A 15,341-nucleotide genomic window follows, 5' to 3' on the forward strand; every position below is an offset into this window, starting at 1 on the left:
CCTTAAGACTGTAATGTAGCACTAATGTTTCAGCAACAAATCTCGTTGATAAAATTACTAATGCATGTGTGGGTGTGCATAATTGTGGTCTGTGTTTAAACCACAAGAGAGACATGCTCTATTATGTGTTTTAGTTTCCTAATGATTTCTCCAATGCAACATGTGTCTACCTGTCTGGGTGGATACCACTTATATCCGTTTTTGCAGAATGAAATAATAGATCACAAGATGTTCTGCCCCCCAAAAATTTGTACTGGTCACAATGACTCGTCTTCTACCTGCAGTGAGAATATTTCTTCAGATGAGTTCAGGCTTAAGAGGTATAAAGCAGAAGTGAGGAGGGACTCAGCTTTAAGCCTGAGCTGATGCGTCATTGTTATTGAGACGGCCATGTCAACATCTGAAAGAAGGCTAGCGACTGATAGCAAGAGATTGCAGATTTTACATGAGACCAGGACCAAAAATTCATGACATTTTCAAGTTAAATTATGGGGGATTAAATATCCAACCAGAACCTTTTCGAGAACCATGTGAGCTTTCTAAAAAGGCACACTTTAGTCTGATTACTATTGGCTATTTTACATAACACTTGTATGTGGTGTGTATTATGTATTGCTATTAAAACATCATCTATGTCTTAGCAATGAACTAAATGATCTGAAATCAGTTGTTTTTGAGGCATTTGACTGCTTATGTAGGCAGTAAGCCACTAGGTTCTAGAACAGATGAAAATCTTGAATGATCTGCCATCTGTAAGACCTGATTTCTTCATAAAAATCAGAACTTCAATCAGTAGGAATTGTTTTAAATCAAGACTGTGTACTCACTGATGTGTACAGATGGCCTTCTCCATTCATGGCGATGTACAAGCCCGTCTTCACAGACTGAATAGCAACGACCCGAAGGCCCACAGGGATGAGGTTGAACAACGCTGTAAAAACAATGGGTTAACAAATATATTAATTCACATTTACTCACAAGGCAAACTTTTACAGTGTTCAGTGTTCCTCCTTTTGAAAAAATTAAAACTTTTATCCGTTTCACAGAAAATAAAGCCAGTAATAATATTTTTAAACAGTTATATGCATTAAAATAAGAGTTTGGTCACCTAACTTCTTTACGAATAAAAAAGATAGCATGATATTGAAAAAAAAAAAAAAACAACATTGTGATATCTAATTTTTCTGCGATACACATTGCGATATTGAGTATAATTTCACCAAAAGATTTGAATGTTTCTTTTTGGAAAGAATTTGTAATTGTATATTAATTGAGATGATTTTGTAGGCCAGTGTCTGCATAAAATCACATACATTGATAAATACACAAATAAAATTAACAGTGCTTTATAGTTTTCTGAGAGTCTGAAAGTATTCAAGTAAATAAATTGGAATTAGCAAATGTAAAACAGCACTGTTTAGTCTTTATTAACATTTCTTTAATTCACAAACAGCATTGTTCCTAATGCCTAAAACTGGCTTGGAATACCTACACTGTCACAGACCTAAAAAATACATAAAACTTTTTTTAAATTTGTAGAGTGCAACAATAAATCATGTTTTTTGAACTGTGGCTCCTGGTCAATTATGATCCTGACTCCACATTGCAGATTCTGTGAAGTGTCTATTGCAAATGCTCACATTGAGATATTGATGCTGAAATGATAGGTGCATTCGACTTGAACCACGGCTGCAGCCAGTGATCTACGAAGTTAGCTGGACACTTCGGGGCTCAAAGTTGCGGTTTTCATGATGACCGATCACATAGCATCATCATCATCATTTATTTTTTTTTATTTAAAACAACAAAAGATTTACCATACAAATAAAACAGAATATAGTCTTTACAAACTATAGTTAATTTTTAAACAACAAGGAAATTATTAATTAAATATATAACCAAAGCATAAGGGAAATAAGGGGAAACGAGAGGGTAATATAAACATAAAAATGAATAGGCCAATTAAATACAAAGCAATAAGCACAAATTCTAGGAGTGTGAACATCACACTTTAGGCTAATAATTCTTGTTTGAATATGCTAAAAAGCAGTTTACATTTATTTACATTTATAGATATACAATTTTCATATATATATATATATATATATATATATATATATATATATATATATATATATATATATATATATATATATATATATATATATATATTAGTGTAAAACCCAAAACAAGATGTTTTGATTAAGTCTTAAAAATTATTGAGATTATTTAGGATATCGAAAGCATTTTTTTAAAAAAGCACTTAAATCCAAAAGGATTAAACTTAAGAACATTCCCAAAATAAGTTAAACTTTAAGTGAAAGGAACACACATCAATATCAATTTTAAAATGTGTTCATAAACGGCTTAACAGGAAATAAAAGTTTATAATCATATAAATAATAGTATAATTATTTATTAAAATAGTTCTTTATCTTAATTTGTGAGTGTCAGGATGAATAATGATAATTATTCTGTAATCTGTAAGCCTGTAAGACAGTGGTCACCAAACTTGTTCTTGGAGGGCCGGTGTCCTGCAGATTTTAGCTCCAACCCTAATCAAAAACACCTAAACAAGCTAATCAAGGTCTTACTAGGTACACTTAAAACATCCAGGCAGGTGTGTTGAGGCAGGTTGGAGCTAAACCCTGCAGGGACACCGGCCCTCCAGGACCGAGATTGGTGACCCCTGCTGTAAGACTTACACAAAGTCAGAATTATTAGCCCTCTTTTATTTTTATTTATTTATAAAAAATTTTTGAATATATCCAAATGATGTTTAACAGAGCAAGGTCATTTTCACAGTGTGTCTATTAATATTTTTTTCTTCTGGAGAAAGTCTTATTTGTTTTATTTCAGCCAGAATAAAAGCAGTTTTTAATTTTTTTTTAAAACCATTTAAGGTCAAAATTATTAGCTCCTTGAAGCTATATTTTTTCTTCGAAAGTCTACAGAACAAACCATCATTATACAATAACCTGCCTAATTACCCTAACCTGCCTAGTAAACCTAATTAACCTAGTTAAGCTTGTAAATGTCGATTTAATCTGTATAGAAGTGTCTTGAAAAATATCTATTCATATGTGCGGTCATCATGGCAAAGATAAAATAAATCACTTATTAGAAATGAGTTATTAAAACTATTATGTTCAGAAATGTATTGAAAATATTTTCACTCCAGTAAATAGAAATTGGGGAAAAAATTAAACAGGGAATAAAAATTCAGGGGGCTGATAATTATGACTTCAACTGTATTTGAGTTAATATTTAGGTTATTCACTATAATATATCATTTAAATCGTTCATGGAGCTGAATGCAGTAAATGGTCTGTAAAAAAAGGTTGAAAATAAACCTATGCAAACAATCTAGCCTTTATAAACAAATTATTTAACAAAAGAAAATACTGCAGTATAATAGTTGTAGTAGTTTAATAAGCATGATATAAACTGTAAAAGAAAGAGATGGCATAAAAAGTTAATTGCTGGTTTTGAAGATTTCAATCAGTCTGCGCAGTGCTGCATGAAGTCTAACGTACCTGATAAACATTTAAATTTAAATTAAGTTCGACTAAATTTAATTTATTTTATGTTTTGTTTGATTTTTCCTGTTTATTAAAAATGTGTTTAATACCTACCAATATCATTTTAATTTGAATGTACAAATGTTTGGACTGATCTTAAGTTTTTTTTTTTTTGTTAGATTAGTTCTAGTTTGGCTTTGGTACAGACTAATCTAACGTATATCATTTTAAAACAAAATAAAAAAAATATTCAGTCCCACTTTATATTAAGTGTCCTTAACTACTATGTACTTACATCAAATAAATAAATACAATGTACCTACTGTGTTTATAATGTATTAGAGAACACTTGTGGTGCTTTTCAGTTGGGATAGAGGTTGGGTTATGGACAGGTTTGGTGGCATGCGTAGGTTTGAGGGTGGGTTAAGGTGTAATGGATGGTCAACAGTGTATTTACAAATGTAATTACAAAAGTTATTTACAGATGTAATTACATAAATGTATTCAATCAAGCATAAGCACACAGTAAATACATGTACTTACAATAAGTACATTGTAACAAACAATTAATTCCTATGTAAGTAAATATTAGTTAAGGCCACTTAATATAAAGTGGGACCAAATATTCAACTAAAAGAGAAATCAGTGAGAGGTGTCTAAAATAAGCAATTACAGTAAACAAATAAAATCAAAACATTTTTCTGAATGTCGCTATGCAATTTTAAGCGTAATCTAGATGCAGAGCAAATCTCTAATTCTACTAATAACGGCAAACAACAGTACAATGGAATTAGAACAATAAACACTGGGTTTTAAATCACAACCCATAAACTGAACATGGGCCGCACTCCACAGTGTGCATAAACAAGGATAGTGTGGGGCATGAAAACTGATACACAGAAATTGAATGGGGGCATCATATTATGTAGAATAATTGTTTTTATGCCCAGTGGGCAGCAACAGAAGCCTGGCGCTACAAGCTGGAGCATAGGAGGCTAGCGATTGGAGACAGTAGCAGTGCGTGGCAGATTTAATGGATCTTTTGTTGTTGGAGCAGCTTTTCGGTCTTGTTAGGTAGCGGCCATTGTTTGCACTGGAGGGGAGCAACAGCCTAGCGGGTGACACTAAATGCATCCAAAGGGGTGATTTAAACCTACAGTGTAATGAACTCACTTCAACTCACTAGTAATTGGCAGGGCTCCCAGGGTGCTTGAATGAAAATTATTTCAGAAAAGCCCTGGTCTGGAAGATTCTGGTGTGGCTAAATAAGAGTGGGATGGTTATATCAAAGTGAGTTTTTGGAAGTCCTCTGTGGACATGCGGCTACAGATTCTTCAAAGGTAACTACAGTAAATGGACATCTTTGTCTTCTAAAGCATGAATGATACTTAAGTCCCAGATGACATTTTATTCTTTTTCCTCTACTCGGTCTCTTTTCCTACATCTCTCAATCGTATTTGGGTTTGTAACTTATACAATTTGTATAAACAATGCATATTCATAACTATAATTGTATCAAACTGAATTATATTTTTAAGACAGCTCCAGAATTTTCAATCAATCAGTCAATCAATCAAAATTCAACTCTGCGAAAAATGTAAGAGACTAATTGGTCATTATTGGTTCTTTCTATGTTTCATTAATAGGTACATGTTTTTAGTAAAATGTTAACAGTGCAGGATATAAGTTTGACACCCGTTGGAGAACTAGGTATAGCACACCTTGTTCAAAACACACAAGCGCAGGTTGCCAGACTGACAACACCAACAGCAGTGTGCCTGACAGTCAAGCCTAAAGGCTGATTTAAGTCATGTTCTAGCTAAAAGCAGACACATGATAGAAGGAATGTTTTCCATATTAAAAGGAGTTTTTGTTCTAACCAACACCTCGAATTGATATTAGAAATGGTTATTTCTCACAGCTGAACAACAGAAAACTGACAATGATCACTTCAGGGACACCTCGTCCTGTTTTTAACAGTGTTAAATGCTAACAATGTGAGTTTAAATACCATTTAATGTGACATTTTTTGCAATTTACTGAAAGCAGCAGTAGACAGTTCACCTCAGTTCTTAAAAAAAAAAAAAAAAACGTTTGAAATTGAACTTTAGAACTGCGACTTAGTGCAAGCTAAAATATATCAGTGATACAGCATGAACATTTAATAATAAAGAGTTTTAATATGTGGCGATGCAGTGGCGCAGTAGGTAGTGCTGTCGCCTCACAGCAAGAAAGTCACTGGTTCAAGCCTCGACTGGGTCAGTTGGTGTTTCTGTGAGGATTTTGCATGTTCTCCCTGCGTTCGCGTAGGTTTCCTCCGGGTGCTCCGGTTTCCCCTACAGTCCAAAGACATGAGGTGCACGTTAACTGGGTAAGCTAAATTGTCCATAGCGTATGGCTGTGAATGAGTGTGTATGATGTTTCCCAGAGATGGGTTGCGGCTGGAAGGGCATCCGCTGAATAAAACACGTGCTGGATAAGTTGGCGGTTTATTCCGATGTGCCGACCCCAGATTAATAAAGGGACTAAGCCGAAAAGAAAATGAATGAACGAAGGTTTAATATGTATTCATTAGATTGTGAAATGAGTGCAGTGAGTGCACTTTTCTGTGCCTCTGAATGGCTGTATTTAAATTTCTGTCATGTTTTGTCTAGTGCAAACAGCCAAATTGCTTATCACTGAAAATGTTACCACGTAGCATGTATTTAGGACACGGGTTTACAATGTGACCTGTTCACCTATCGTTTACGTTCATAATATTTATATTATTTGCTAATTAATAACCTCATGTGAAACTGAATCTGTCTTATTTCGGGGCTATTAGTGTCCACCGGAGGTAGTATTTTGCATACTTTGAGAGCTTTCCTGACTGAATGAATGAAACGCTGTTTTTCACCAAGGCACCCCAAGGTGGTGAAATATATTTGGCTAAACTGCCATTGGGTGGGTTAAATGACCAAAACAAAGACAGTGTTCCAGCACGTAATGTACATTTTCAAAGCAGAATATCTGACTTCAGTATTGTCTATCAGATAAACAAGAATGTTCACTTAGCATGTTTCTTAAATATCTGCAAAAATATTAGGGCATTTTTGTGATTTAGAAAAGTCAAAAACTTACATACAACAGCTTTAATTTGTGTTCTGAAAACATGGAATAATTTAGATTGACTTTTTTCTGTTATTTTTTTACTGTTTCTGTTCTGAATGTTCTGTTAATAACTACTTACATTTTTATTTTAAGTTTAAGACAATTTTGTACCAATAAAACATGCTAAAGTGGTTCTTTAGAGTGCTTTCACACTTATTTAAATTGACTGGAACGAACTCAAGTTCGATTTCCACCCTTGCCACCTTATTGCATGGTTTGTGTTCACATTGTCTTTTTTCCTTCTGCACCCCAATATGCTTCCATCATCGAGCTGCTGTTGTGTGTATGGCTGTTGCTACGTGTATGGCTAAGCGCCAAACAGGAAAAACGTCTGGACATAGCAGTCGTTCTGCTTTTACGGAATCTTTTGGTTTTGGACATACAGAAAGTGACTTGTGTCCATCTGCCGCAAAAATATTATAATTGTTCAGAACATAGCGCAATGTCTGCTGTAGCTGTTTTTGGAGGAGATAAGCAGGCATTATCACTTTGATTGCTGTAGCTCAGTCCCGCTTGTCACTAAGGTACAGTACATGATGCACACACACACACACACACACACACACACACACACACACACACACACACACACACACACACACACACAAATGAATGTTATGAAAAGATAGTTTGTTGTACAGTTGGCGGTTCACTTCCATTATTTGGTATGATTGCACCATACTTGGACATAAATTATACCCCAGACAAACTCTTTCAGGCAGACTCGGGTACGATTCACTGGTGTGCACCCGTGTTCAGCAGACACATTCACAATAGCTAAATGTACCGTACTCTGACGTCAAACGAACCTGGGTTCAGACCAAAAGATCTAGTGTAAATATCCCTTATTTTTTTAATAAGATGAATTATATTGGGTGGCTCCAATTTTTTAACCAGTTGCTTAAATGTTCATTTATGATCGTACTACATTTACATCTTTTATTAATGCAATAAAAATATTCCAAAAAGTGTCCCGTTTCCTCTCACTACATTTTCTGTTCTCTGTATTTTTGGGTAGCAACTTAAAATTTTTATTAAAACCCAATATAATTATGATAATTGTACCTAAAACTAAAAATAAATAGAAGGCAGGCACTTGTATATACTTCAGGAAGGCAAAATCATACTACTGTTGTTTTTTTATTACTTCCCTGTTGAAAAACCCAGCTTAAACCAGCCTAGGCTGGTTGGCTGGTTTTAGCTGGTCGACCAGGCTGGTTTTAGAGGGGTTTTGGCCACTTCCAGGCTGGTTTCCAGCCATTTCCAGCCTGGTCTTAGCTGGTCAGGCTGGGAGATTACCAGCTAAAACCAGCTTGACCAGCCTAGCCAAGCTGGGAGTCCAGCCAAAACCAGCTATATCCAGCTTAAACCAGGCTGGTCAAGCTGGTTTTAGCTGGATTTGGCTGGTAATTTTCCAGCCTGACCAGCTAAAACCAGGCTGGAAATGGCTGGAAACCAGCCTGGAAATGGCCAAAACCCCTCTAAAACCAGGCTGGTCAACCAGCTAAAACCAGCCAACCAGCCTAAGCTGGTTTAAGCTGGATTTTTCAGCAGGGTTTAGCGAAAATACAATAAATGTATCTAAAAATATAACCGGCCAATATGTTTCACATAGTGCTAAGCCACCTCTACAGTTTGTGTTTCTGTGTGTCACACAAATGTCAAGTGTGATCATCTCTCGGAGTGTGTGACTGACAGACAGCCCTCTGTGTGTCACTCTGTCGGTACAGCTGCATATTAAAATCAAATTAAGCAGCTGGCCTGAAGCATTTGAAAAGCAGGCCCAGTAGAAGCTAATAATACACCACTGCCTCCTGAGTTATCACCTCACATGCACACACACTTCTCCCTAAGCACCAGCCAACTGCCATATCAGCAACAGTGATAACTACAGGAAATGAATCCGTAACATGGATTTTATAAGTGTGTGCAGTAAAGGTAATAATGCACACTTGTTTACACTTTACATTATAGTCTAGCTATGCTTTTTGCCCAGCGAAATTTTTAAATGCATCAAAAATTGCATCCATGTTTTGATTATCTATTATGAGCAATTACAATATGATGAAATTAGAGAGCACTTACAAGAATTACTACTGTCATCCTTGGTCCCATCAAGAGATCCATCTGGGTTCATCTGCAAGTAGTATCCCTGCCTGCAATATAACCTGGTCACTATACCCTTGAGCTGGGGATCTGTGGAGAAAGACAGAAAACACGTCAATAATCAATAATATCAAGTCAATTTAGAAGGAAATGTATTTAATCTACCAATAAATGCAAATATTATCATGTAAAACTTTTTTTATCAGATTTGATCTATTTTGATTATTTATTTTATTTGATTTTAGTCGTAACAAATAAAATATATCAAAATAAAATATAATTTCAATTCAACCCATATTAAATTAAATTAAATTAAATTAAATTAAATTAAATTAAATTAAATTAAATTAAATTAAATTAAATTAAATTAAATTAAACTTTATTGTCATTTCACATGTACAAGTACAAGGTAACGAAATGCAGTTTACGTCTAACCAGGAGTGCAATATTAGCAAGTGCAAGATATAGATATAAGTTATAAAGTGCAATTATAGAAAACTATGGTGATATTTACAGATTGGTGTACTATGAATATTATATACAGGTTGTATTAGCTATGAACAGAGATTTAGAAGATATGTTTTACTTTCTAAGGAACAAAATAGATGACCCTTTAAAGAGTACTAACATCTAAGTAACACTGGAAACCATTGACATATATTGTATCAAACAAAACACTTAGAACATCTTATATGATCCACAATGTTGAACTGACATGAGGGTGAGTAAAAGATGACAATATTTTAAACTACTGTATTTCTTTAAGTAAACTTTAGAAACAATCTCTGGTTTATGGGTGTCCTAGACTTAAGGTAACTCACATCATTTGAGGAAACTGATTGCAACAAACTATCTAAGTTCAAAAACTAAACCTAGTGAGTACTGTGAACGTAATTCACTTGAGTAAATGAAGCAATTTAAGCATAGTAAAACCCAATAAATTAAGAGAACTCAAACTAAGTGAGCACTGTAAACCCAATAAGTTAAGGCAACTCAGACCATTTGAAGAAACCGATAGCTACAAACCTTTTGACTTAAACTAATCTAAATAAGTACTGTGAACTTACTACATTTAAGTTAAAGTGAATGGGATATTTATTTAAATCATTACCTTCAACACTGAGTTCAAAACTCTTTTCAAATGAGTAGAATTAACTTTCAGTTTATTTTGAGTTACTACACTCATTTCATTTGATAAAGTTGACTGTTGAGTTTTACAGTGCATTTATTGACTTCTGCAGAAGTAGACTTAGTAGCGCCCTCTTTAGCTGGGCATGATAAAGATTTATACTGCAATAACCTCCTAGTGCTAATACAGAATCACATTCTCAATACCCAATACTGTTAATAAAAGCATATTGTTACATTAGCTGTGAACCAGAAGAGTAGAGCATTTAAATATATTTATAATTTGATATCAACAGGCAGCTTATCAGACAAATCAGCGGGGTAATCAGGCAAGTGATCTCGCTGTTCACATGATCAGTTTGAGAAGCACTGTCATCTGATTGCTAAATAGAAGCAATTGGTTCGATGATTACAAATGCCTCTTATTTCCCATTCACAAACTCCCACAGATTTGTTTTTGAATGAATTTTAGGACATCATGGGGTAGTCAAAAAGGGAGGGTATTAGAAAATGTCCCTTGTAGGTGCTTTTTATGTGTAAATGACTGATGAAGTTGCTTTGATTGCTTTGTCATATGATGATCTAAAGAAATTAACAACTGAATCAAGGTTCTATCAAAACACTTTTGACTTTGCTTCAGAGTTAATACGCACATACACGTATTACAGCTACGCTAAGATGTGCCTTCTCAGAACTATCGCTAAGGGAATGCCGAATATGTGCATGCTAGATGATGCTAATTCAAAAAGACACAGAACAGCAGTTTGCACTGTTGGAACTCATCTAAATACAGTTGACATGTGGTGGAGGAGCGTTCAAAAGCTGCACAAAGCATTCACACTAAATTATGCCAATCCAAGTCTTCTGAAGAACTGCACTGGGAAACTAGCTAAAGCAGGTTTGACAATAATTTTGTGCATTCAAATCAATAACAATGTATCAAGCTTAAATATTTAGACATCAACGTGATAGAGATTACTGTAAATTATGAAGGAATCTTTCAAGAACTAATCCATGGTGGAAACCATGATACTTAATGGTGTAACAGATCACAAACCTAACGGCTCGGATCATATAATATTTTTTATTCACGAATCAAGACCGTTTTTTGGATCAGCCTAAAAGGAGAGGAGACAAATGTAATTTGCTTTCCATTTATTACAAAAACAGTACTGCAAGGCACTTTTGGTTTTAACAAACAGAACTAAAAACCTGTAATTTTATTTAAAATAAAATAATCAATAGAAATAATCAGCTGAATAAAAAAAGTTAAATATTCAGTACTGTGAAAAATCCACTGTTACTACTGTTGCTGACAACGCTAAATAATAAAATTCTAACATTATAAATCGAACAACCCATATTTATTTCTATTCTCATTTTCAATAAATGACTACGTTATTTGCTCAAAAAAACTTCTTGTTTCATTGCTTGATGGATCATATTTTAAGAATTATTCAATGGCTTATTTTTGATGGCCACCTATTGGTTAAATAATGTAATTGCTGCCTACAACTTTCATTTTTGAGCGTTGTTAAATGGTTTTAATTTTAAACTATAAACTGTTATCCCAGCAATTCTGTGTTATTTAACTGTTAGTAACTTCACAACTAACTCAAAAAACTAAAAACTAAATCTCTTTCTTAATTTTTGCATTTTTCAAACACAGATTTGAACGCCGCGATTTGAAGAATTAATAAACATATATGCAAATCACCATCATTTATAGTTTATGTTGCGTGGTTATTGAGACCACTTTCTTTTAATGATTAATAATGCAGCTTACACTGAATGCATCAATGCAGGCTAAACAAGTAATCACAGAAAACACCTTTAATGAAACCCACCACATCCCAAATAACCTAACACAACTTCTTCCGTCATCAGGACCGCCTAATTGCTTTCATACATGGGATTTGAATGACGCAAGAGGCAATTTCTTTCTGTGATCCTTACAAATTTAGGATTAATCTACTAGTAAAAAAAAATTATTAATCTGTGGGACACGACTGTTCCAAACCGTAGGTTGTGATCTGAATAACCGTGATCCGTTACACCCCTAATGATACTTGGTTATTAATAAAATGCAAGTAAACAGCTGCTGGCACTTTAAGAGTAAATAAAAACATATGTGGGAAAAAAACATAAGACTCGAGGTCTTATGAAGCAAAATAATTGGTTTGTAAAAACAATTTAACATCCGCAGTCTCAGCAAGCAGTCCTGACCTCCTTCTTGATAGTCTGTATCGCAAGTTTCCTGTTGTGCTATGACGTGGGCAATCTTTACAACCGAGTGGAAGGACAAACATGCATTGTTCATCAAAAGGGTATTTAATTCTGCTTATCCTTGATGCTGCAACCTACTTAATTATTTAAGATTACACGTGTGAGCAATCTCAATCTGGAAGACTGACTTTTCACAGATTCTTAACCACTGACAGACGTCATTAAACTACAGGAAGCTTGCACTCCAGACTCTAATGAATAATGTTTAATTTCTTGCACAGATTGATTGTTTTGCGTCATTAAACCTCAATGTATCATCAAGAGCCACATATAGTGTCATTACTATTTTTTGATGCCTCTGAAAGTAGTGACAGCTTTTGATCTGCATTTAATTGATCACAAACGATCTTTATTAATTCGTTTTTCCACTAAATAAGCAAGTCTACTTTTGGGGTGAACTTTCCCTTTAAGGTTGTACTTGTAGTGTGTGCATGTTTTAAATCTATAGTGTGGAAAAAAGTGTGAAGAAACGCTCTACCTTTGTTCATCTAACTCTAGGGAGTCTGTGTTGTGCTTTAGCAAACACTGCTTGGGGGTAATCACATAAATAGATGCGAGTGACACCAATTTCAGGAGACAAGAGGGGAAAAACTGAGGATTTCTTACAGCACAAAGTGTCGTAGTCTCATTTGGCTATAAGGGTCTCCTGCGATACACTTAACCAGCCTTGCTGTGCTTAACTCCAGGCTGGTAAACAAATAACTGCCTTGTCATATTGATGTAGGTACAGTGCTGCTGTTTACTGTTGGCCTGCTGCCCTGAATTTGCCTGCATTAGGCCGGGGCAGAGCTGAGGAAACTGGCACATCAAAGGTGGAGAGAGAACAAGAAAGAGAGGGCGAGAGAAGAGAACAAAAGGAGGACGGAGAGGATGAGTTTAAAGGAAAGGAGAGATACAAAGGATGCTAATCACAGTGGTGCTTTATGATATCTGCCTCAACCTACACTTGATACTGCTGAGACAGCATCTTGAAATGCTTAAAGAAAGCAAAGAGCTCCCCTGCATTTATTTAGATGTTAAATTAATCAAAGACATGGGCATCAGCTACAATTTCTATCCAAAATTGACATATGCAATATCGAAATGTACAATTTCTGATGAAGGTTTGAGTGCTGCTTGACAATGCAAAACTCATCACCAACCATATTGCAAGGGTGTTGCTACATCATACCTGTCAACATTGAGATGTAAAAATATAGGATCCCCCACCCCCAAATAAAAGGAAAAAAGAAAAAAAAGAAAAACTCAGACCTACCCATTAACTCCCTTATTTACTGTATTAATTCAGAGCACTCTAACTGTATATAAGCCTATAGTTGAAATCATTACAAATGATAGAATACATAGTAAAATTTAGAAAAGATTAAAAATAAAATTAAATGTTTAGCCTACTAAAATCAATGGCATATACATAAATTAAATCAAGTTATAAAATCTTTTATATTAACTTGAAATATCGAATAAAGTTACTATAGTTATTTGGTGAAGAGCAGTGAATCTCGCAGTTTGATTTTGTTTGATAACAGTGATGTCACGGACAAGTTTACATATTATTAAGTGTATTTGTCTGTTTTAAAACACACCCAAATCCAACCACTCACTCCTCTTCAAACCCAATCACTCCTCTTCAAATCGCATGTACAGAAGCTAATCTGGGAACAATGTCTTTATACAGAGCACATCTGTCAGTAAGCACCATTACTAGTGATGGGAAGTTCGAATCATTTTTCGAGATGAACAAATCTTTTTTCGAGGCATTTCATTTAATTTGTTCAGTTTGCCAAAATAAAATTCATGCTTCCAAACACTTCTACAACTAGCTCAAACATTGATCACACTGCAAACAAGTCATACCTGTAAATACTGTAGAATGCTACTATACAATGCAATGCTACTAAGAAAGAGAAAAGAATCCTTCGTTGTTTACCTGGTCTTTTGTCTATGATTATGTCAGCTCACCACTTCTGGCATGTCTTCAAATTTGAGTCGTTTGTTCACATCACACTGACAGTCCCATATAAGCTTAACCAATGCATAGAGTCTGAGCCAAAAACAACCATGATTAGTTCACCTTTTGAGTCTTTTAGTTTTTAAATCATTTGTTTATCACGTGACAACATGTAAAGAGATGAATCAAAACCGAAGAATCAAGAAATAAACAGATAAAATCTTTTTCTGGCTCTAAATATATACGATTTGCATCTGTCTTTCATTTGAAGAATAATCGACTCAAACATAGGACTCAAGAAATGAACAAATCAATATTTTTCCGGCTTTAAATATACAGTGTATAATTGGCTTCTGTTTTTCACATGATGAATGAATGACTCACATAAAAGATTCCTTCAAAATGAACAAATCATTCAAGAACATCTCTAACCATTACATCAATTGACTGATTCAGATTTTGGGAGGTTGACAATTGACCCATAAATTTAGTTAATTTTAATTTAATAGATTTTTTATATCAATTTCAACATGTGTTCAAGCTAAAAAGCAAAAGGATAATTGTCTTGAACAGCGCTTTCAATTATATCGCATTTGAGATCAGCTCTCATGCTATTTTTACTGAAATGTTGGAAAATACTTAAACAGGATGATAGCGGGATAGAATGGTAAAATACAGGAGAGTCCATGCAAAAACTGGAGGGTTGACAGGTACAGTATGTGCTACATCAGTGGTACTCACCCACCGAGCCACGGACTGTCACCGGACTGTGGATCAAATGGTACCGGGCCACACAATAATTCATTAATTATTTTTATTTTATTTATTATCTGAGTTTAAACAAACTTTTATTTTGAAAAAATCTTTTATTTTAAAAAATGACCGTATTCTCTCGCTTACATCTCAGTCACTTGAGTGCCCAAATTTAACCCACAAGCAGCAAAATGAGTAAGAACAGACGTCTTTGGAAAGTTTCTTTGCGAAGGGGAAAAGGCCCAGTGAAGGACCCGCGAACTGCCAAAAAAATGGATCCACAACACATTCGTCAACAAATTAGGTGAATCCAGCATGTTTCTGCATTAAGGTCAACTGCTGGAGATCACAAATGACGGCAGCCTTTTAGGGGTCATTCACATGTTGTGTCTTTTCTAGAGTTTACACAAATTTGTTATTTCCAATAGAGGTGCGGGCTTGCACACAGT

The 15,341-nt window shown here is 34.7% G+C and overlaps 2 protein-coding genes across 8 annotated transcripts in view; one reads left to right on the forward strand and one right to left on the reverse strand.

The window, feature by feature from the left end:
• clybl (citrate lyase beta like) overlaps positions 1–15,341 on the forward strand; it is a 760,714-nt gene that overhangs the window by 720,064 nt on the left and 25,309 nt on the right. The window lies entirely within an intron of this gene.
• The window catches only part of fgf14 (fibroblast growth factor 14), a 216,247-nt gene that overhangs the window by 52,068 nt on the left and 148,838 nt on the right, over positions 1–15,341 (reverse strand). For all 7 annotated transcript variants that reach the window (XM_087266393.1, XM_087266397.1, XM_087266398.1 and 4 more), the window contains 2 exons: positions 8,757–8,867; positions 828–931 (listed from right to left, as the gene is read on the reverse strand). In XM_087266393.1, coding sequence (XP_087122519.1) covers positions 828–931; positions 8,757–8,867 — 215 coding nt within the window. The remainder of the gene's footprint in view (positions 1–827; positions 932–8,756; positions 8,868–15,341) is intronic.

This window comes from Danio rerio, chromosome 9 (genome assembly GCF_052040795.2).
Source record: "Danio rerio strain M-AB ecotype USA chromosome 9, GRCz13ab, whole genome shotgun sequence".
Lineage (NCBI taxonomy): Eukaryota > Metazoa > Chordata > Actinopteri > Cypriniformes > Danionidae > Danio > Danio rerio.